The sequence below is a fragment of the Scleropages formosus genome, chromosome 1 (genome assembly GCF_900964775.1).
Source record: "Scleropages formosus chromosome 1, fSclFor1.1, whole genome shotgun sequence".
Taxonomy (NCBI): Eukaryota; Metazoa; Chordata; class Actinopteri; order Osteoglossiformes; family Osteoglossidae; genus Scleropages; species Scleropages formosus.
In genome coordinates this window covers 41,864,294-41,887,708 of record NC_041806.1, presented here as the reverse complement: position 1 = coordinate 41,887,708, position 23,415 = coordinate 41,864,294, and the positions used below count along the sequence as shown (strand labels likewise).

At 45.3% G+C, this 23,415-nt stretch overlaps 1 protein-coding gene across 1 annotated transcript in view; it reads left to right on the top strand.

The window, feature by feature from the left end:
• The window catches only part of rngtt (RNA guanylyltransferase and 5'-phosphatase), a 66,421-nt gene extending 54,931 nt beyond the window's left edge, over positions 1-11,490 (top strand). Inside the window, exons 14-16 of the mRNA XM_018743782.2 lie at positions 4,612-4,678; positions 9,272-9,398; positions 10,251-11,490. Coding sequence (XP_018599298.1) covers positions 4,612-4,678; positions 9,272-9,398; positions 10,251-10,411 — 355 coding nt within the window. The 3' untranslated portion in view covers positions 10,412-11,490. The remainder of the gene's footprint in view (positions 1-4,611; positions 4,679-9,271; positions 9,399-10,250) is intronic.
• The last annotated feature ends 11,925 nt before the right edge of the window (positions 11,491-23,415 follow it).

Sequence of the window (23,415 nt, the reverse complement as noted above, 5' to 3'; positions counted from 1 at the left end):
AACCTGCGACCTTTGGATCCAAAGGCAGTAGCCCAACCGCTACATTATCGGCTCGCCGCTATAAGGAGGCTAGTTGTGCCACCCCTCGTCCCCCCTTAATTGTGCCGCAAGCCACAGCCCCACTGCTGCTGTCACCCCTGTAGGTCAGAGCTCCCTGCACTTGACCTCTGCACTGCCCCAAATGCAAGCACATATTACCTCCAGCTGGCCTCCTGTGTGCGCGAACGCTCTTTTCCAGAAAGTCTGATATGACTCATTAGATTGGGATGAGTGAGTTACGAGATGGAAGAAGATCTGTGATATTCTGTTTTTGATAATGCAGCGGCTAATTAACCGGTTCCTGCATTGACCTCCGAATGGTCGCGTCATTAAGACATAATCCATCATAGAACCACATTAGCTAAAACACTTAAAATCAAGGGCAGCAAGTTTATAACACGAAAACGTTACTTGGGAAATCTTTCACCCAACCCATCTTCCGACTAGACGTAATTGCTGAAAGGTTTGCCTGCACGGGTTGTGCCACACCTTCATGCAAAGCGGCGGGATATGTTCTTCCCCTCGTCTTTCCCTCCTCTATTTTTTTACTGCTTCTAAAGTGAAATGAAAAGCTACTCTGAGGGTGTGTGCACTCATGTTTCTTGCACTGAGTGCCTGAGGTGGCTGCCAAGGCGATGGCCTCACAAGACCACGTATCGCTGAAAAGGTATTAAGATGTTAACCTTGGATTTGTTCCTGTAGTGACAAAAGAACCTGGGATGGAGATGAATGCCTGTGCTGCAGGTTTTCAGTCTAGTACAGTTTGTGTCTACATGGCTCGTTATCTGCAGCCTGAGTATTTCAGTAGCAGAAGAGACGTGATTTGTATGTGGCAGAACATTTGCTTTTTCAAAACGCGTCGACCACACATCGAGTTCCTTTGTGTGGTTTTTGGCATCGTACGCGTTAGCTTAAAATACAGCAAATGTGAAGGGTTAAGACCAGAGCCGGTGGCCTTGGCCTTCAGTTCAGAGATTTCTCATGCTCTTCCCTCCCCCTGTCTGTTTCCAGCATAGTGGAGATTGAGTGCATTTTATTTTAGGTAAAGCCAAAATACACTGGAAATGAAATACGGTTATATAACATTTTGCGTTCACATGCTATTCAGTACATTAATTTCAGTGCTAGGCTAGTTTATTATTTCCCAAAGGAGGAGAAATGTGAAAACAATTGGAAATAGTAAATTGTAAATTTTCATATAGTTTGCAAATAATATATATATTTTTTAATACCTAGTTGCAACAAGCAGGTTTCCTTTCTTATATTTGTATCTGTGCCACGAAAAAACAAACACTTGCATGACTCTGCTTCTGTCTACCTGGAAAGAAGTTCTGTGGTGGCACTCAGGGATTGTGGTCACTTCAGTTTTGGTGAACTGGTCAGTTGCGACGGGGAGGTCGCTCTTCTGCCATCTGGATGTTGCGTGTAGCCTCAGGGTTGCCCACAGGAAAAAACCGTGCTGAAACGTTGGGGTTGTGTTGCCAACCACATTTTCCTTTTGAGTTTCAGGTACAAACAATTGTCTGTTAGCAATCTCTATTTCTGTTTTTTTTTTTTTCTCTTCTCAAATGTTTTTCTGGAGGAGACACATGAGAATATGTGCAATTCCCTGGCCAGTGGCAACGAACTTGCGGCCACACCGCTATTGTCCATCCGGTCACCTGCTGCAGCTGCTGTGTGTTTCTGGAAAACAACGCAAATTCTCATGCCGTTTGTTCTGGTTTCTGTTCAGGTGGTGTCTCGAATTAATATTTCGCCTATGAAAACAAACCAGGCACACTTTTCTACGGCTCAGCAACCTGGCAGGGTCCCGACTGTTTGTAGCTCGACTGCTTCTGGCACAATGAGGGAACTGCGCTCAGGATTTTCCCATCCAAGCGCAAGCTGTTTATTGGTAATTCTGTAGGTGGCCCCTTCGTGCTGCTCTCGTCAAGTTCAAACATATTTTCTTGATTTTTGCTTTGCTGTCCTGAGGTGCATATTTTAACCGCGGTTTTCCAATCATAAGCAGTTCCTTGGAGTTCTTTTCGAGTCACTGTGCGTTTGTCCTCTGGAAAGTGAGGTAGGTTAGTGTTCCTCCAATGCCCTGCATTTGCAATTCAACGATCATCTTTAAAGCCTCTTATTTTTATATGTCATATGCCCCTTGAGACCCATTTCCAGAGGCTACCAAATCATTGTGAGGATCCCTAAAGACACTGAGAATTTTTTAGCCTACAAAGCTTTATAATAAACGTAGCTTATTCATCTACCAGCAAGGCTTGACTTAACATAGGACCCTAAGAGTCTGTGCTGAGAGTTGCATTTGAGTAATGAAAGTATGTAGTTGTGCAAGTGTCACATTTGTACTAGGATGTTTTTGTTCAATCTAAATAAGTTCTCACCTTTCAGAAAGAAAGGATTTGCAGACACATCCAAGTGTTGTTCGTTGGAGCTTATGCAGATAAGGAAAATACTAAAAATTCTAGTGCATGGGCAATAAGTTAGCAGATTTCACTTGACAAAGTAATTAGTTAATAACAGAGTATCAAGTTCATAGTCAAAAAGCCAAATTTCAGGCATCTCTTCTGTATGATGGTAGGAAATCTGGCCAGTTTAGTCTTAGTCATAGTGTAGTGTAACACATCGTAGTGTTATTGAAGGGGATTTCAGAAGACCTCCGTTTGAGAGTTTAAGTAGTCTTGAGATGGTAACAAAACCACACAAAAACATGCTGGTGTGTGTGTATGCACACAGTAAATAGGATATTTCTAAGTATGTCTTTTACATTTAATCCCCGATTGCTCTTTATTATATTTTTGACCATATGGTATTCATCTTTATATGGTTTTCCTTCTGTGCCTGTGATATGGCCTGCTGTAGATGTTCTGGAACAAAGTGTCTCTGCTGCTGGTAAATTCCACTTAATTTGGATTAGGTGAAGAAAGCCTTGGAAGGTCTCTCTGTCTGGTACAAGGAGATAAGGCAGGTTTGAGGAATATGGAAATGCTGCGGTGGAACTTGAACCTGTGACAGATAATATCTGGTGAGATCTGTAATAAACTTTTCACACTTTAATTTGTCTCGTTATTGAAACTTCAAGGACCCTCGGATCGAAAAAGATCAATTTCAACAACGCAAGCATACATACATAGGCACAAATTCTGGCTCATATAGCTGCATGGCTTGTACTGATATATATGATATAAGAGTACAGCCAGTTTCCTCACAGTGGGAGTCTTGCCAGCAGCGAGGTTGATACCGTCCAGCACTCTCTACACATATCTTTCACACCTTGGTTCACCGGCATCGACCAGTGACAACCACAAACAAAATGGTCTGCTCACCAAACAGAGCATGAAAAGTGCCCTTGGAGCACAGCTCAAAATAACAGCAACGGCTCACCATGGAACATCGCAGTGACGTCCAGCACCACGTTTCCAAAATCGTGAGTGGCACGCTCGAATATTTTCAGACAATCGAGAAACGCATCCGGAATGTCACCATGGAGCCTTAAAGGCTGTGAAATCATTCGGTCTTCCGGTCACATCTTAAAACTGAAAAAAATTACAATTTTGGTGACGTTAGAAAATATACAGATGCGTTTCATTGCTGAAATCATGACGCTGACCTGCAGTTATCAACTGAGATGAAGCTCGAAATGAAAAAGTTAACTTATTATCTGACTTATCTCTATATCCGCACTCCTGCCTGACTTTCCATCCATTGCTGGATTTGTGTCTATTAGTCTGTTGAAGAACAGTTAATTTAGGATGCTGGTTCCTGTCATTCCTGGTTATTAGGCAGGCAGCAGTCGTGAAAGGAAGCCACGCCTTAATGACTACCCAGCGAGCCCTTGAGTTGGAGGGGTGAAGAGCTCTTTCGTGTTCCCAAAACACGCCATGGATCCAAATTTGACCGCGCGTGATGACGCTCAAAGTCCGCGCTTCCCGACGTGTCAAGATGAACCCGAACCTCTTATTTCCTCCCTTTCTGCTTCACCCTTTTCAATTAACGCAGCGAGGAAACGGGAAGCCGGCTGCCCGGGTCTCGGACACGCCGGAGGAAGAGCGGAGAGCGGCCAGCTTTCCATAAATATCCACAGACGGAGTCACGGTGCAGCTGCGTGGATCCGGGACGGTCGAGTAGCCTCTTTGGCGGCGTCCTGTGCCCTACAGCTTTTCATGTTGCACTGATTCGGCTGTGCTGCACGGCCCATGTGGGTGTTATCTACCGAAAGCAAGCAAGCAAACAAAAAGAACAATGACCAAAAAAAGCAGATTTTGAAGATGCCGCATTTAACAGGTTTTTGGTCCCTGTTTTGAACTGTTTTCTTTATCTCTATTCCCTGACTCTGAGCTCCAGTGACTGAGTGAAAAAGAACAAGGGGCTGCTTATAGGCAATTTTATCACCCTTCCTCTGATACAAGGAAGAAAACGGCCAGATGAAAAACCGCGAACATTAGAGTAAAGCTTTTCATTTAATCCGAAATGCTCGCTTTTTTCTCCTATTTGGTTTTTATTTGGGGGGGGAGGCTTTGCATGTGTCACAGTGCCCACTGCCACGCTCACCGGTGTGTTTTGCTTTTGCAGGTTGCTCACGAAGACGGTAGGGCTGCTGTATGTCGGCGGCTACGACCGCCCCTTTGCTCAGATGAAGGTGAGTCTGCACGCGTCAGATGGCCCCCGACCTCAGACACATCCCATTTCGCAGGGAGTCGTCGAAGCAGCCTTGCTTGCCTTTATTGCCCTAGCTTTATCTTTATTGAAGCATCTTTTACAGAATTGCACAAATCTCTTCCCATGGCACATTAATTCAGTGTACCATCATTTTTAAAGCAAACCAAATATGGGTTTAATGTTGGGCGGCTTATGGACTTTGATGAACATTGCTCAAACTTCCGCTGCTTCGATACAGATCAATGCATAAGGTAAAGCCACGAAACTGTGTTAGAAGTATAAATATTTCATTGTATTTAATATGGACAGTCTGTTTAATGTTCTTTTTCCATCTCTATTGGTTCGTGTTATTAGTGAGCGGAACTCGGCCGTCTTTTAGCCGTCTTTGAAACCGTTCGCTCCGACTCCCTGCGCAACTACTAAAGGGGAATCCGGTGATGTAGGCAGCTCCTTTTCTCCGGAGAGCCTCTTGGCCGTCTGCGAGACTCATTGTTCTGATTTGTCACGCCGAACTCGCCCTCTGTCACAGAGCAGACTCACCATGCCAGTTGTTACGAGGCAGGTATCAGCCAGCAAGGCCTTTTGAAAGAGGTCTCATTAAATGCACATTTCAGGCGTCGCGCGCGAGGCAATTCGGACGGAGGAGCCGCTAATCAGGCCTCGGTTTTTAAGCCTAGTCAGGGGTGCCTGGGAAATGAGGTTCCTTCATGCAAATGAGCGAGTGAGTCACTTGTAGGATGCGGCCTTTCATCCTCTCACCGAGCCGGTTTTAGAAAGCCGCATCTCGGCATCACCACGCAGTTTGACACATTTAGCGTGGAGGGGAAAGACGTGTCCGAGATTACTCGGTATTTGTGAAACGCTCTTCGCCGCGCTGAATTCTCCATCTCTCATTTAGAAGTGGACCGTAGGGACGTACAGAGATCTGTGAATTAGTTTTCCCTCTTCTTCGGAAACGGACACAGATTTTATAACAAAGTGTTAGAAAACGTATTGGGCGGCACTTTTTTTTTTTTTTTTTGTCCCGCTGTGTCTCAATGGGCTGGTTTTAACACGTTGACTAAGTTCAGCCTGAGTGCATGATGACTTACCTGGAACCAGAAGGAGGAGTGTCTGCCTGGTGTGCTGAAGAGCACCAGCACATCCTTTCCATAGTCCTGTTGCCAGGATGCTTTTTTGACAAAGATGTTTTATTTTTCCCAAAAGGTATTTAAATGACATCTCTGGTGACCATGAAAAGGGATATATACTTTGGTCACTGCCACAAACCTCAGTGCGCGGTTGTCTCGCAGTATATAGTTTTTTCTTTTTCTTTTTTTTTTTTAAATCATTTTACTCTGAGCGCCGAAAGTTCACAGCACTTTTGTTTCGCCCGTGTGCGAGTGGTTGCGTGTGTATGCTTGCGCACGTGCGCGTGGCATTCTGTGCCCCTGCTTATTTTTATTTTATGGTGTTTTTATTTTTGTAACAGCTCTCATCGAATGCCTAGCATATCCACTTTACACCATCTTCACGTTTTTTTTTTTTTCTTTGTCCAAGTTATTCCTTCTGCGTACAGCATGGAGGAGGGTGGGAATCGTGAATTTCAATCATCGTAAATCTTTAATGAGTACACATTGACTTTGTGTTGACATCAGAACGCAAGAGCTATCGGAATACCTATTAAAGCACTGGCGTCATATCGAGCGTGATTTATACGTCCGCTGTGGTGTAATTGTCAGCAATTCCGTATCGAAAATGGCTGCTCGAATCCTGACAGTCGTGTGCTTATTTGCAAAGAAGATCATTAAAAATGATAGGTGAACGTTTACTGAATTTGGTGAAGACGGTTTCAGGAAGATGAGGTTGAGTGGTCATAATGGGCAGTTGTATGACTTCTGCTCTGCGGGGTAACGGTTCGTGCCTGACAAGGTGTTGGGACTGCCTGCTAAAGTTTTGACATGGGTAGGAACCCACTTGGACTCTTCTGCAAATTTTTGGATCGCTAACTGAAACAGCACTGCCTTTGTTGAACCTGCAGCCAGCGTGGACGACTGCGACGATGCCGAGAAGCTCTCGGAGCAGCTTAGCTCAAGTCTTGTCTATGTTTAGTCCATTTATTTATTGATGTGGCACCTTTCTCAAAATGAGCATATACTTTTATGTTTGTATGCCAAGGGACTTAGAATTATGTACCCATTAAGAGTTATTTACGCATTTATACAGCTGGGCTATTTTTATTGTTGGATATCGTTGTAAGTACCTTGATTAAGTGTACTAGAGCAGGGAATTAAACCCAGGACCTTAGACTGCAAAGCAGGAACTCAAACCAAATGAAATAAATCCAAATAAATTACATCTATTTAGATTAATGAAAATTGAAAGTGTTTTTGGGAACCCGGTGATGTCCACCTGTCTTTCTCTACGTGATCTGGTGACTCATGGGACTTTGATGGCCGGTGATGGCCTTAGCCAGGTGGTATGCCTAATGCGCTATCCCAGATGACAAGATCAGACCTTCCCTGCAGTCTCTACTGCCCTGATGATTTCTTCAGTCACTGCAAAAACAGACTCCAGAGCCTTCTCCATCCTCTTAATGGAAGTAAATCTCCCTTTTACATATCCAGGTGAAGCAAAGAATGTGTCTTGGCCTGTTGTGATGAAAGCAGATGAGGAATGCATTATCCTGTGTGTGATTCCCTCTCTTCGCACGGGGCGGTTTGTCGCAGCAGGGTTTCGCTATTAGGCGCAAGCGAGACCGTGAAAAGGCCCTTTGGAGAGGTAACGTACAGAATTAATATATCCACTTTCCCCTCTTTTATACGCTGAATTATTTAGCAGGTGATTTTGTCCAATATGAACATGATGGCATACAGTTTACACAGCCAGGCATTTTGCAATGTTTAATATTGAGGTCCCGCTGCTCTCGAACCGGTGACCTTTGGTACCCCTTAATGAATTGTTATGCTTCCTGCTGGTGAATTTGCCTGAGTTATGGAGTCGACGATTTAAAACCAATCCCTTCGATCCATTCACTGTGTGGGAAATGGTTGGCTGGGCTTCCGGCGCGGGGTTCGAACCCTTCCGACCCGTTTCCCTTCCCCTCGGCACCAAGGTGACCGCATGTTTGAGGAGATGCATTTCAGCTCAGCATTGCCCTCCCTTCTCTAATTTAAAAAGAAAAGAGATCCAGGTGCCTGACAGCGTACCCCAAAACCACAACGCCGTTCCAAGACAGGAGTCTGCCAGCCGGAGAAGCGGAAAGAGCTAGATTAACAGGGTTGAGGGATATTTGATTCCGTGCCTTTGCATATTGCCTCTCACCGGTGATGGGATATAATGGAGGGTATTTTTATAATGCTGCCGAAGCATTGTTTCACAAGACGCAGCAGTTCTTAAACAAACCTCTCAGGCTCCACGCACCTGCAGATGGTTGCTGTGTTTCTGCTTCAGATTTATCCTTGTGCTGCTCTCAGTGTTTGGGGGAAGTTTTCTAAGTGCCTGTTTCTGCTGTGTACTTTTTGGTTCACGTCAAGGAGGGGAAATAAGCAAAAAATGGGAGAACAAATAATCTCTTCTCTGCCTTTCTCCTGTAGTTAGAGAAATAAACCCCGGAGACAGAAATCAGTAGCCAGTCACTGGTGTGAATTAACATGGGCAGCAGGTGGCATACTGGTTAGAGGCACTGCCTTGCACTTGAAGGACCCAGGCTTGAATCCCACTCCTGTTGCAATACCTTCGACTTTGATGTAGAACCAGTTGCTCCAGGAAAAAAAATCTCCAGCTATACGAATGGATCAATAATGTAAGATATATTACTATTAATAACAACAATAATAATCTTAATGATGGTATGAAAAATACTTATTGTAACCCATTAGCTGCTTTTGTACTTACGTGTTTGAGTATTTGCTGTGTCTTAGTGTTTGGGATGATTACCTTTAACAAGAAGTCTTGGAGCCGATGCTGTAGTGCGTGTGTCTCGGTGGCGCAACGCGTCGTGTGTGTCCTTTGAATGGGACACAGCAGTGGCAGAAATTACTCCTGCTCCATCCAGCCGCGTGTTGTCAGTTAGTCGTCGTTTGCTGCGATGCTTCGGAGCTGGAGGAGCACCAACTTTGCTCCGAAAGAGCACGGTGGTGGTCTGCACGCTTTCGGAAGGAGACCCTCGGCATCAGATGTGGGTTTCAACCAGCATCTCGAGCTTGAATGTGTCCCGCTACTTCGGCCAGATGGGCAGGGCGTAGTTTGCGGGTGACGATGACGCTCTGCTGCTGTGAAATTGCGTCGGTCCCACTGTCACCCGACCTGTCTGTGGGAGAATGCGGCTCTCGTGGTCCAAATCCAGTCCTTTGGCAAATCTGTACCTGCGTGTAAACTATTCTTTTTACCCATCATCGTGCGTGTAGCCGCCCATCCTTACCTCCCAACTTTTGTTTGTGTAAACAGTCCTCGTCCACGTCCTTGAGAGAGTAATAATTTATCGGTCTCCGCTCCCCGTGTGTGTGATTAATTCTTCTTCTTTGCTCACCTGCGTGTGTAATTTGCGTGTCCCTCCGTCTTTGTGTGCATAAACTCCCGCCGACCCGCACAGGCTACGAGGGATCTGAAGCAGTACGACAACAAGATCATCGAGTGCACGTACGTCGCTGAAGAAGGCTGGGCTTTCATGAGGCAGAGGGTTGACAAAAGCTTCCCAAACTCCTATGACACGGCTATGGGTAAGGGCCCTCCGCATGCGTCTTCTCTCTAGCACCTATGGGGTGTGTGCGCGCGTGTCCGCAAAGAGAGGAAAATAGAAATGTGGAAGTGGTGAAATGAGTTTGGACTATAGTCTTTATTGCCAGCTTCAACCTCATTATTTTTTGTATTTTCCAATTTTGTATCGGAAGAGTAAATTCCGATAACCTTTCCGTCACAGCGCCGGTCTCGGCCAGACGGAATTAAATCCGGTTGGAATTTTAAGTGCTTATGTGCGAGATATTTTTCAGACAAAGTACAAAGTTCTTACCGCTTTTATTGAAAGTGCTTTCATAAAGTTACTCATTTCTCATTCATAATTCTCCGATGCGCATATACCCCGGGGGAAGGATTTTCGAAGTCTCGGCGCTGCGTTTTCTGCAGCGGACGCGCCAGCGCTTCCGCCCGAAGCGTATTTTATTGTCACATTTGTTTAACGGTGGTGTGCGCTGCTGTGACTCGGAGCGCTGTTTATCCGCACACAATTGCGCTTACACCTGCGGGGAAATGTGTGCTGAAATTAAGCGTCGCCGGCAATTATACATTCACGCTGTTCACTCTGTCGTTTATAGTCTCGTCACGCGCGCGTTATGTTTTCGTTCGGCGTTCGGATCAGTTGCCGTCGCGACGATCGGAACAGAGCGTTGCGGGAATGATCTTGATGATTTCCTCCCGTTGTCCCCGTAACAGAAAGACTTGGGACGTGAGCTTGTCCCGAATTGGGCCCCGCCTCAGATCTGCTGCCTAAGGAAGTCGGGCCTCTGTCATCGTGTGTGTTAATTTCCTGTGGTCTCTCGTCCCCTCCGTCCCCTCCACCCCCTCCACCTCCGCAGCTGTGTGCAACAGCATCCAGCAGCCGGTCACCAAGGAGGTCCTCTTTGAGTTCCTCGACCGCCTGGGGACCCAAGGACAGCCCCGCAAGCACCCGGCGGATCCCGACAGCGAGCTGATGCCTCCTCCTCCTCCAAAGAGACCCAACCGAGCCATACCGTAACGCGTTACGTGGGGAGGGTCTCCGGAGTCGGGCGCGGCGGTAGCGTGTACAGCGCTGCGGTGGCGGGGGCAGCCCTTCGCGCAGTGAACTGTTTTACACCCCGGGCCCCGGCAACGCTCCATAACCTCTCTTCCCAGGAAGATGGATGTTTTAAAGCTCTAGACGCCACCTCTTCTCAGAAAAAGTGTTTCTTTTGTTTTGTTTTTTTTCTTTTCCATCATGTTAGGGACCGTTTGAATTATTTAATGTTGAAGTTGCCAGTTTAGATTCAGGTTCCTTTAGATACGTTGTAAGAAAGTTCCTCTCACTTTAACTGGCTTTGTTTGATCTTATTAAAGGTTAATTACCTTATGATGAGCTTGTTTTTTTTTTTTTTATTTATTTATTTTCACTTCACCTTTTCTAACTTACCTGCGGACATCATCGCCCATATGGCATCAGCTTAAGAAAGAACAACGAATACATCCGTCTACGCGGGTCTCGCAACATATTTGTTGAGGAGTTGAGGACTCGGCCCAGTGATCTTATCCTTAAGTTGTTGCGCTCTTGCTGATGGAAGATTTTAATGGAAAGCAGCGAAATAATGTAATAAGCATTATTGGATGGGTACATTCCTTCATTAAATATTGTGATGCACCTGAAGCTTCACACATAACATTCATTGTGCAAAGACATTTCCCCTCCCTTTATGTTGCTGTCTGTAGCTCTTCATTTCACGGAATGTCTCTCGTACTCATAACACTGAAAGCATCAGGCGTACGTGTTGACCTGCTATGCATTCCTCTTGTGTTGTTTTTTATGCAAATTTCCATCCTTTGATGACCTGGTAATCTGACATGTATATCCCCCCCCCCCCACCCCACTTGGTTTGGTGCCGGTGACCTGCTTACAGCATCTCAACATTCTGCCTTTCTTTTACACTTTGGTTCTGATTTTCTAAAGACGTTATTTCCATCCTTTGTTATTTAATGTGAAACATTAAAGCAGCGTGTTTCCAATGTCATCGTACCCTGCTGTGTATGTTTCTCAGTTATAGCAAGGATGGTGTGTCAAAAGCCCAGAATGTGTTCCTGCGCCAAGGCCCCAAGATGGGTGCTATTCCAGTTGCTCTCAACACATATCGCATGCTGCTTTTTCCCCCACATTACAGCAGCATGGCTAGTCTGTCAGAGGTTAAAGGGTAGCATTGCAAACGTGAAACCGGTGCTCTGCTGTCACATAATCACCCTCGGCTCCGCTACATCATCATATTAATAGCTCGGTTGACAGAAATATGTTGAATATGAACACAGCAGTTGCCGTGCTTGTATGCGACTGCGCGCCCGAATCCGTGTGTGCGGCATGTACGTATACCTTATCTGTGCGTGCTGCTCACGGGGCTGACCGCTGCCATGCCTCCAGCAGACTTGTGTGAGTCATACTGCAACGCATTCTCTTCCTGGCAGCACATTAAAGCTCAGTGGTCTTCATCCAAGCATCTCTCGCCTTTCCGCACCCTACAAATAATCTCTGTGGAGAGCAGATGTCATCCTAGGTCTGTGAAGCAGGCGCATTAATGATTTTTCCACACATTAAAGGCTTGCAAATCTGTATATTGTGCTGCGTAGTCGGCAACGAATCGGGTCGGCCTGGTCGGGAGAAGGACGCCACCGGTTCGGGGGGGAAGTGAAGGTTCACGGTGCCTCCTTGAAGTGGCCAGGTGCATTCTGGGAGCGGAGGAATGAACTGCTTTTGATCTAATCGAATAAGAATTCTGTTCACACATTTGGGAATATTGGCAGTTGATCTCCTTTGACGGGTGCCAGATTTGCCTGTCTGTTCGAGCACAGTCGTATTTATGCTCTTGGTCCTGGATGGAATCCAGTGTGATGAAACCTCTGACTGGGGGGAGAAAAGGAGAGGGAATCATGGCATCTTGTGAAGACATGTCAGATTCAGAAGAGGTCTGGGTACCTCCTTTGGTTGCTGCAGGCTTCCTCATAATGAGAGCTGAGCATCAGACCTAAACAAGGTTGTGGATCCACCCAGCTGAGATCCTGTTATTCAAGGCTCCTTCCTTCATACACACACCAGCATTGTTGTAGTGCCATTATAGTTGTAGCCAAAAAATACTGGTACTTTGCATTTTTTTAGTTAACTCAATTTCGTCAAAAATAAGATGGAATTGATCAAAATATTTGCGCTCCCCAGTACTTTCACCGTTTACATTATAGAAGCTGTTTTCGAGAACTTAATATATCCTTTTAAATCGGAACATAAAAGCAAATGGCTTTGACAAACCAATTTATTGACAGAGCAGACTTAGTCTTTGGTAGCACACTCTTTGGTTAAAACACCTGCAACGAAGCCATAGATGAACTTCCTACATCTGTGCACTCCATGCTTTTGCCCAATCTTCCAGTGTTCTAGTTATCCCCGATTTGTAGGGTGCATCCTCCTAACTGCTTTTTCCCCCGATTTGTCCACTAGTTTTCAATGGCATTTAAATCTCAACTCATTGCTGGCCACTTCAGAACAGTCCAGCCTTTTGTCTTGAGCCATTCCTGGGTGTTTTTGGAAGTGTGTTGGGGTCATTACTGTGTTTGAAGAGCCATAACCTTTCATGGACATCTAGTTTTCAGACACTGGGTATAACATTATGCTCCAAAACACCTCGATATTCTCCTGATTTCATGATGCCTTCCTCACATTCCGGTCCAGTGCGACTCCCAGAGACAGTGAAGCAACCCCCAAAATATCCCTGAATTTCATCCATGTTTTACTGCAGAGAAGGTGTTCTTTTCTTTGAAGGCTTCTTTTCATTTTCTGTAACTATAGAGATGGTGAGTTTTACCAAAAAGCTTTATTTTGGTCTCATCTCTCCTGAGGACATTCTCCCAGAAGGATTTAGGCATGTTAAGGTGTGTTTTGGCAAATTGTGATTGGGCTTTCTTATGTCTCTCTCTGAGCAGCGGGGCCCTCTTGCTTTTCCTGCCATATCTCCTCCCTCATTATTTATTGCTTACCATCCCTGCACTTGTTGTATGTATCTATGTTTATTTCTGCGTATGTTTTTTTGGTCTACACTATGAGCCATTGGGAACCAAAGCCAAATTCAATGTATGTATGTACATACTTGGCGAAATAAATCAGATTCTGATTACCCCCTTTCACCAAGTTGGTGATGGATGGTACGAAGTGAAACTGTCATACATTGTGTCTGAAGGTCAGCTTGAACGTGTGTTGCAGTTGATCAAGGTGCTTTCTCCACCATTCAAACAATCGTCTTGTGCAATCTTTGAAGTGTTCTCTTGCAGGCGTATACAGGGACGTTGGCTAAAATGCCAGCATTAAACATCTTGACAGCATTATCTATGGTGGAAACTAGAACATCAAGGTCCGTGCTTGGCTACAATCTTATACCTGACCTCCATAGACATCTCTTTAGGTTTTCTTTCTTTTCTCCACACTCACTGTGCTACACAAAGTAACACAAAAGAAGAGGAGGAGTTCTTTGCGTTATTCAAACTGGTTGAATGAGTGAATTTTATATTGCAGGCATCTGCAACTCACCAGAGGTAGGTTCAATTCCAGAGTAAAGGAGAATCATTTACTTGGAATCTAATTATTTCTGTATGAGCGTAAAAGGTGTCAATAATATTCTCTGCATTACTTTAGTATTTCTTGTGGAACAAGCTAGGATTTAGTGAATTATTCTGGTTTTTTTATTTCATTCCACTTCAAACCAAAGAAATGCCTATGTGGATACCGGAAAGATTTTTTAATTTTAAATTTCAGTTTTCAGGAATAAATGTTGCATCATTTGAAAATTTTACATGGGTGCCAATTTTTTGGCCACAGTTGTGTGAAATAGCATGTTCTCTGTAGAAGTGGCATGAGCTCTGGAGCAGACAAGCCTTACCAGCATGTTATGATGTGCCTGCAGTTTAATTTCTAATTCCTTGTTCTTCTGAATAAAATATACCCCTCTATTAGTCTGGGTAATTAGGTCACCAGGGACAAATTTGCATGGTAACGTGATTACCTTGAATAAGCAAAGTATTTGGGTGTTGGAATACTTTGTGTCATTGAAGCTCACTGCAATACTAAGAAATATAGACACGATGAGAAACATTCCATTGTGGAAGATCAACAAAGAGGTGACTGATCCTTCAAACAGGGTTTGGATGAGGAACATACTTCCACCCTCCTAGAATCTATTAATAATGTTATTCATCAGAGGGGGCACGGTGGTGCAGTAGGTTGGACCGGGTCCTGCTCTCCCATGCGTCTGGGGTTCGAGTCCCGCTTGGGGTGCCTTGCGACGGACTGGCGTCCCGTCCTGGGTGCGTCCCCTCCCCCTCCGGCCTATGCCCTGTGTTGCCGGGTAGGCTCCAGTTCCCCGCGACCCCGTAGGGGACAAGCGGTTCTGAAAATGTGTGTGTGTGTGTGTGTGTGTTATTCACCAGAACTACAGCAGTTCTCTGCAAAGAGTTGGTGAATTTAAAATGTGATGCGACAAACTTGATCTGGATTTTTCAAGTGAAATATAGTCCTCGCTGTTTACAATTTATATACAGAAGTCATGTAACAATCATGATTTTTGTCAATTACTTGGATGGTTTCAGTGAGACGATTGTTTTGTGGTGGGGAGCTGCGCCTACAGCTGCCAAGGCCTCCTTTTGCTGCAGTGTTCTCCCACGATTGCTGTTCTGGCAGATGCAGCAAGAAGCTGTTCATGACCTTGAGGGTGGGAATTAGCCAGCTGCTGAAGTAATTCCAAGTGAGAAACGTACAGCTTTTTTTTTGAGGGTCTAAGTGGTAGTAATGACAGCAGACGGTGTGTGTTCCAAGTAGTCCGACTCCTGGACCGCACTGACGGGATATGGTTGGAGAAGAGGGGTTACACACTTGCAAATGTGCACGCACTTCCAACCCATCAGTGGACACGCAGACTGAGACCGGTGTTAACTAGCTGGAGGGTGGTTGACCTCCAAGTCTGCGTGTCCCCAGCCTCTGTGCCCTGGTCCCCCTGTGTCGTGAGTGTGATCGATAACTACGGCTCAGGAAACGGACCTGCAGCTGCACGGCGGCTCATGGTTGTTGAGCGAGCCTCCAGATGAGCTCAACGGGTCAGCGGACCCCCGGCGGACCCTGCGGTTCCTGGGCGGAAAGGGGAGGTGAGATTGGCAACGATGCGCGGAGGGAAGCTGTCGGCAGCGGACAACTCCCGGGTGAGAGTCACGGAGGACGTGCTGTGCGCATCAGTCTGCGTGCGTGCGTCTGCGTGGGGGTATGGGGGGGCGTACAAGGAAATCACTGCCGCCCCTGGGAGTGACAAAGGAAAAGAGGGGTTCGGGTTCAGCTTCGGTGTTAACCAAATGTTTTTGTTCTCAGGGAAAAGACAATGTGGATACCTTAAACTGTAACAAAGCCAAAAACGATTTACCACATTTCTTGAACGTAGAACTCCAAATATATCCCTATATATTCCTTCTATGTATTACAGATATCAAGAAAAACAAGTTACTGCAAAAGATGAATCCTTGAAACAGTGCATTTTTTTAAAATTTGCCAACGCAAAACATTTTTCTTATTTTGTCTGTTTATGATTTTATCATACATACATTTTCTGAACCGCTTGTGTGTGTATGTATGTATGTATAATTTTATCAAGCTACTAAGCGGGAAAGTCACGAACAGTGTGAATATTTAAAAGAAAAATCAAGAAACGATTTAATTGTAAGATGAGTCATTTACCACAGACAGAAATGTCCATACATTTTATAAAATATTACTTCATATGCACTCGTCAAGTGCTAATGGCGCACTAATGGTGGTTTATCACCTGTTTGTGATGGTTCACAGGTGAGCGGAGGCTTTGAAACATTGCTCCGCAGAGAGCCATAGGGATGGCAAAGGTGAGAGCTGCGTGCAGTTGCCATGACTACCCTGTCTCTTTCACTGACTCTGTTCTGACTGCCAACTGCTTTTAACATAGTGCCGCGGAGGAATTTTGGAGACAACTCCCCCTTAATAAGTGAGGGCCCACACCCCAGCAGCTCTGGCGCTTCCCCCCCCGGGAAGATGGAGGCCCGGTGCTCATCGCTCCTCCTGGCTCCAGAGCCATTAAGGCAGAACGGCCTGTCTTGCCGTCCCCTGGGATGAGCCTAAACTGGAGGCAGTAGCCCAGGATGGAGACGCTCCGTTTGGGCTGGGGGGTGGGGGGAAATAAGAGCCTAATGACTCCCTGCAGTTATTACAGTTCTTTCCTTGCATAATTTCATTGTAAACGTGACTCGCATTATTTAGTAAAACTAAGGAGCGTGCGAAAGTTTCTGAATTTCGCGAGAATGCATCCTGTTCGCGATGCCAGAATGGGCCGCCGTGGCTCTCGACTGTCCTCGTGATGCTCCTGCTCGGGAAGACTGTTAAATAAAAGGACCAATTTGTGTCTTGTTAGCATGTGTCCTGCATCGAGTGTGGTTCTAATCCCCAGGCCTCGGGGCACACGATTCCCCAAAGCCGAACCTCGTTAGTCCCTCGAACCTCACGCTCGCCGCAGGAGACGTGATCAACGCTAATGCCTCCCGGGGCGGTAATGACACTGATTGGAGACCAGGGATAATAAAAGGGAATAATTAAACTCGTGATGAGGAGGGAGTGCTGTTGAACCCGGGTTGCCGGCGTTCTGATTGAAAAAATATTCCAATTTTCCGGATGGAGTAAATTCTCTCATTAAAAGTGGCCTTGGAGCAAAATCTCTCCGGTGTTCCTGCGGAAACGACAGATAGGAGACGCTCGGTGTTAAAGGTTAACAGCAAAGCTTGCTCCATTTACCAGCTTTCCCTGCGTGGCTCTCGGGTGCTTCTCTTCTGTACCGGCCTAAGCTTTGCTATAATTTCATGTCAAAATAAATTTAAAAGGAGCAACGCATGGATTGAGCGCTGATATAACAGACGCAGTTGTAGCTGCAAAAAAGGAAAAAATGAACCACACGCAAGCGGAATTCTTTTGTCATATCGTAGCTTTCTGAACCCCTCGGCGTACAAACACACGCACGCAAATCACGTACTGATTTCTATCATCAGCAGATTTAATTCGAAGCGCTACATACGTTACGGTCCCACTATGGTAGCCCGCTAGCTCAGCCAGGGAGAGCTGCCCTGTGCTTTGTGTGGAGTCCAATGAGCTGAACGTGCACGTGACGTGTGCGTAGCTTTGCCGGTATATTGGTTCAATGCACGAGCGAATGATATTTGTCCGGGGACCTCTTTTTAGTGTCCGCGGGAAGATGATGTTGTTATCGTGATGGATGCGGTGTGATGAGGTCGTCGAAACCTCCCCCGGTCCGAAGCCCCTCTTTGCTCTCCGTCAACTTAGCGGCAGCTCTGACGGATTGTCCGTGCCCACGATGTACCGGGAGACGACTGCCCTCAAGGACAGGTTGAACCACGTGATCGGACCAGGCAGCCTGGAACAGTGCGTGCTCGTGCGTGTGTGTGTGTGTGTGTGTGTGTGTGCGCGTGCGTGTGTGTGTGTGGCTTTACTCGGGCTTGCGAGGCAGTGTGTGGCCTCAGTGACTCGCTTGCGGTTGTGAACAACGGCCACCGATAGCAAAGCATCAGCTGCCAGGGAGATGCGCTTGGAGTTATCTGTCAGATTCACTTTTCGCTCTGATCGCTGTGTACGGCAAAAACCGAAAACATGTAAATGTTCTTTTTGCATCGGAGATCCTGCTTTTCCGTTTGGATTTTTCATAGCCTTCTCGGGAACCTCAGTGCGTGAAGAGAGAAACATCGTTCCTTGCAACACCGTGTTGTCGAAGCGTCCGCGCCCCCCCGGTGTCACCCCGGGGGGGGAACCGGCAGCTCGGCTTAGAATCGCTCCCTCTCACCTGGGGCTCAAATGACCTGCCTGGATTCATGACCACTTGTCTCGCTGCGGCGTTCTGTGCCAAGGGGTGTGGGGTATTGTTTTCAAAGCCTGAGAGGGACTTGAAAAGCCCATGGAAAGGTTAGGGGGGACGAGAGGTTTTTGGAGAACATTATCCAGCACTGAGTCAGTGAGAAAGCGCACAAAAAGGCTCCTCATGTTTAAGGCCAAAGCGGTGATGTACAGGGCACTCTTCCCATAAGTCCCCAGGGTCACACGGTTGTTTGTTATTCACCTTCAGCGATGGCGTACAGAATATCCCACATAAATCTGCTGCCGCTGCTGCTTTTCTGCTTCTCCGTTTCAATGTATTTTAAAGTGCCGCGGTTCCACAGCTTAATGTTACATGTAGACGTCAAACTGGTGAAAAGGGTACTTTTGTCTGTTATTTATTGATCTTTTTTTTTTTTCCCCTCTCAACAAAAGGGAGCGTGTATAAGCAAGCGCCTCGTGAGAAAGCATCGAAAAATGAACAACTCCTTCCATCTCAAAATAAAAGCGGCTCAGATTTACACAGGATGAAAGACTTGAATTGGAAGCGGAATTAAAGAGGAAGCAATTTTCATTGAAAAATGCATATTAAATATTTATCATATTGTTTTATGCTTAATCACAGTCTGACTAGAATTCCAAGTTCTGACTGGCTGGGGTTTGAGGGAAGGCTGTGTACACGCCGCAGACAGCGCTCTTTAATTGTGTAGGGATACCACAATGCCCTGCTGGTTTGAGTTATTTTATGCTGTAATAAGGATCTCAACCCGAATTCACCTCAACGTGATTTTCTGTCGCATCAGAAAGTGCCTTCTGACCCAGGACTCCGGAGATGCTCCGTCTCACTGCTGCTTTCGTTGTGAGGAGAATTAATATTTAGGCGTCTGGGGAAAAATCCCCCAGCCTTTTAACTGGGACGATAAACAGGGAGGAGGCAGATGGCACCTCAGAACTTTTAGCATCTGAAAGGATGAAGAGAATGTGGGGTTGGGGGTAGGCTGCTGGGAGGAGGGGGGCGGTGTGGTAGTAAAGCCTCTGCACCTTCCTCAGTCCTGAGAGTGGACTGGGGAGGCTCTCAGTATATTGTTTTCCTACAGACCTTTGGATCAAGCAGACTTTGGAGCACAGAAGGCGGCTGTGCGGTGCGACGGCACTGCAACAGTTGCACCTGGTCATTTTCCTAAAAGAATAGCAAGTTAATTTCTAAAAAGTAACTAATGCCTGTGCTTTCTTGCGTGTGCAATTATTTTTTGTTGAACGCGAACATTTTCGTTTCATTAGTATTCGAATTTCTGGCACTTAACGGGGTGCAACAGGTGGCATCATGGTTAGAGCAATCGCATTGTAATTGTTGGACTTGGGTTACAATCCCACCTCCTGCTGTACTACTCTTGATCAAGGGTCAATACCCTGAAATGCTCGGCTGTTTAAGCCGACAAATCGTTACGAGCAACTTAGGATTCAGATCTGTCGATATAATTTGCCTGGGGTCAAAGCATCACGCAAATAATGGTTAAAAATTATCACTTCAAAAGTTTTGTTTCTGCAAGGAGACAGGTACTGAAGCTTAGAGGACTAAATCTGTCCTATCATGTGTGCATGAATGCCTTTTTTGCCTTTTGCTGGTGCGAGAACATGCTTCTGTACTATATATGTATACGTCTGCTCTCCACATATTTCCCAGGAATGGAACTGTGAGGAGTGTATGATGTTCAGGTAAGCAAGCGATGTGGGAGCGGATCCTTTTTTAACACCTGGAAATTTACCGAATGAGTCATAATCATTGTTTCCTCACAAGAGGGTTACTTCAGATTCAGTAGATGAAAAATCATCACACTACAGGATAGGGAAATGTTATTCTCCTGTTATTTTGCATGTTTATTCTGCTCCTCTACTCGTTTCTCTGCTGCTACGTTTCACAGACAGTGATACAAAAGTCACAGCTGCTCATCAGGAGAACAGCCTGTGATTTGTAACCTTTAAAGAGGGGACATTGAGCAGAACCAACATCCTTTGCAGCACAGCCATCCATGGGGGGTGCGATTGAAGGTGAACTTCAAATGTCTCCAAACACTGGACACTGCTGAGAAAATAACCTGAACCCATCTTGAAAAGAAGCAAGTGTTACAAAAGGAATCATTGCTTCCTTTTAAAAAGAAGTAGCCAGCACTGCACAAATCATGTAAGAATGACACTCTTAAGGCCAAAGTCTAGAATAAACTAAAATGAGAATAATAGTGAATGTTCTTTAGAAGAATCTGACTTCAGCGTGTTTTTGTGCTTCTTCTTTATTGGCTTTCCTGTAGATTAGAAGATTTACACAACTAGCATTTAGATTCTTACCGTAAAGCCTAAATTTTACATTATTTTCCCCAGTGGACTTCTTTCTTATTATCCAGTGTCTGAAATTTCAATTTAAGACTTTGAGATGATCATACATATGCATTACACAGCACTTTGACATTACAGGCTGGATCGATAGTTCCAGAGCACTTTAAAGAAAGCAGGTTTGATTGGATATTGGTACAGAGTCGATGAGTTGTGCAGTCTTGTGTGCAGCAATGTGTGTGTTTGTGAGAGAACTTTCCAGTGATCTGTTCCCATTAATAAGAAGCCATTGTCTATAGGGAACAATATTGTAAGCAAGCCAGGCTGTTGCATGCAGGCCAGCCAACAGAGAGCTCCATCCCATGCAGCATCCAGAGCTCTTCATTGACCCTCCATGGCTTTGTGGACCATTGAGAAGACACCAGTGAGTTCTTTAAGAAAGTGCACTCTTCGCCCTCTCCACTCTTGGTACCTTCAAAACGACATCCATTTAGGCCATCATGCTTTGGAGACAGACTCCAGAAGTCTCCCGACTATCTGCTAACCACGGGATGGAAATGCTGAGCCGCCGGAGAGTCAGGTGTAGTTATGGCTGCTATACATGTGGAAGTTCAGACTCTCTCAGGTTATTCATGTCTTATGGCTTACATTCAAGGACATTTACTCAGCTTCTCTACTTAACTTCTGATATTCTTATAAATGGATTGTGGAAGAACAGAGAGATGGAGAGATCTGTGAGGTGATGTGGTTTTCTGTGCACTTTTGGGGACTGAGTTGATTTACAGGGGAGAAAATTGACTTGTCATGAGCACCACAGGGCCTTTAGGACCTACGCGTTCCTTTATGATGGCGAGGGCACCTCATGTTTCTTCATGTTTGCGCTACATTAACAGTGCATCTGAACTGGCCATGGTTGCCATGACTGCAAAACCATGTGAATGCTTTCTAACATTTCAGGGCAAAGCAGAGGGTGTAGTTAGTCTGTTTACGGTCCCTTTGCGTTCCGTAAAATCTCTGCTCTTGGGGTCTACAGCTCCCCTTGTCCTTCTAATTGTGCATACAAGGTGAGCTTATATGGTGGGTTTTCAGTGGCTGCGTTGCTACATTCAATACTTATTTCACATTAATGCAACCGAACTCAGTGAATGTTTTTCAAAGGCCAAGTCATTTTTATTTTTTATGAATATACTAGATGTTGCACTATACTTCTTGGGTGCAGCTTCTTTTTATTTCTAGCCAGCTAACATAGTACATGGTGTGTTTTTTTTTTTTATTTGGAAGGGAAGTCCACAAATGAACAGTAAAACTAAACAACAAAATAGCTTGTTTGTTTTAATACAGGCTACTAAGCTCACAAGATATAAACAAGCTCTTTGGAAAACAAAAATTAACAGCCTTCCCAGTTTACCTATCACCTTGGTTTAAATCAATAAACAGGTTGAAAAATTTTTCTTTTTCGTTGCATGTGCGTGTGTGTATGTTGATGTGATCAGTGCATAACATGAATGTTCTCTCAAGGTACTCATGGCAACTTCTTTGGTCATTCTTACAATTGCAGTCAATGCATAATGTGAACAAGTCAACATTTTGTGTTCCATCCCACAGGAAACACAGCTAGGATTATTTGCCAGGGTTTTAGAACCAAACCTAAAACAGCGTTGATCACACTGATTGTGAGCGCCAAGAGCAAGTGCTAAACAGATATGGTTTTTCCAGGGTATCTGAAATGTCAAAACACAGAGAACACTGTGCTGTCATGGACTGAGGTGAGTAGGCCTCTTGTAATAATACTCTTATTATAACACTTGGTTTCTAGGTTTACTTAAATAGCAGGTGATGCCCTTTCTTCTTACCTCCACTTCGCCAAGTACAATATGCCAAAATTTTATCCTATGGCAGCCTCTCTGTCTTACTGGAATTTTCTCTTGTGCTTTAATGTTAATAATTTGACCATCTTTTGATTTTCAAGCAGCTCTCATGACAACTCATCCGGTTCCTCGGGTCAACAGGATGCTTTACATACATGTAGACCACATGTTCATCTGGAGAGGCGGAAGCTGGCTTGTTATTTTCTCAGCCTCTTGTTAATTTGAAGTTCCGTAGAGTGTAAATCAAAGCAGATGGGGTGCTTATGGCGAAGGAGGTGTGTGTTCAGTTGACAATGAGATGTCAACTCCTCTGAGTCACACCAGGCTTCATCCATCCACGCATCATGGAACAGGCCACAGATGGGTTTGTCTGGTATTTCACACATTCGGACTCCTCTGCTGTTGTCGTGTCACTTCTGGAACTCCGGCCTCTTCGGCATATGGCTGATGTGGATGTTGTCCTTGGCTTCATCGAAGGTTGGCAAAGGCACGTCATCTGGCTGACCCATCCACGCCTGGTAAAGATGATAAAAGGGCCGGTCACCCATCCCACTACCCCTTCCCCAAGGAAGATGCAATTTTGTTCTCTTTATCCAAATAAGCCAGCCCTCTCAACTGCTGAAGCTGCTGAGGAACATTTCTCAAGCCCTGATAAGTGGAACCTACTGGCAAGCCTGAAACATATATGAGAGATCTCCTCCCAGATTGTCCAAGTGATGCATATTGTGTGGAGCTGGAAAAGACTGACAATAGTTTCTGTCTTTAACCCAGAAAATTCCCAAAAATCTGGGTTATAACTTTTGCATCTACATGACCAAAGAGCTAAAGACAGGGGTTGTTTACCGGAGAGTTTGAGTAGGGGCCTTGTGTTGAAAGGCTCTAGACAATAATATTACTGATTTT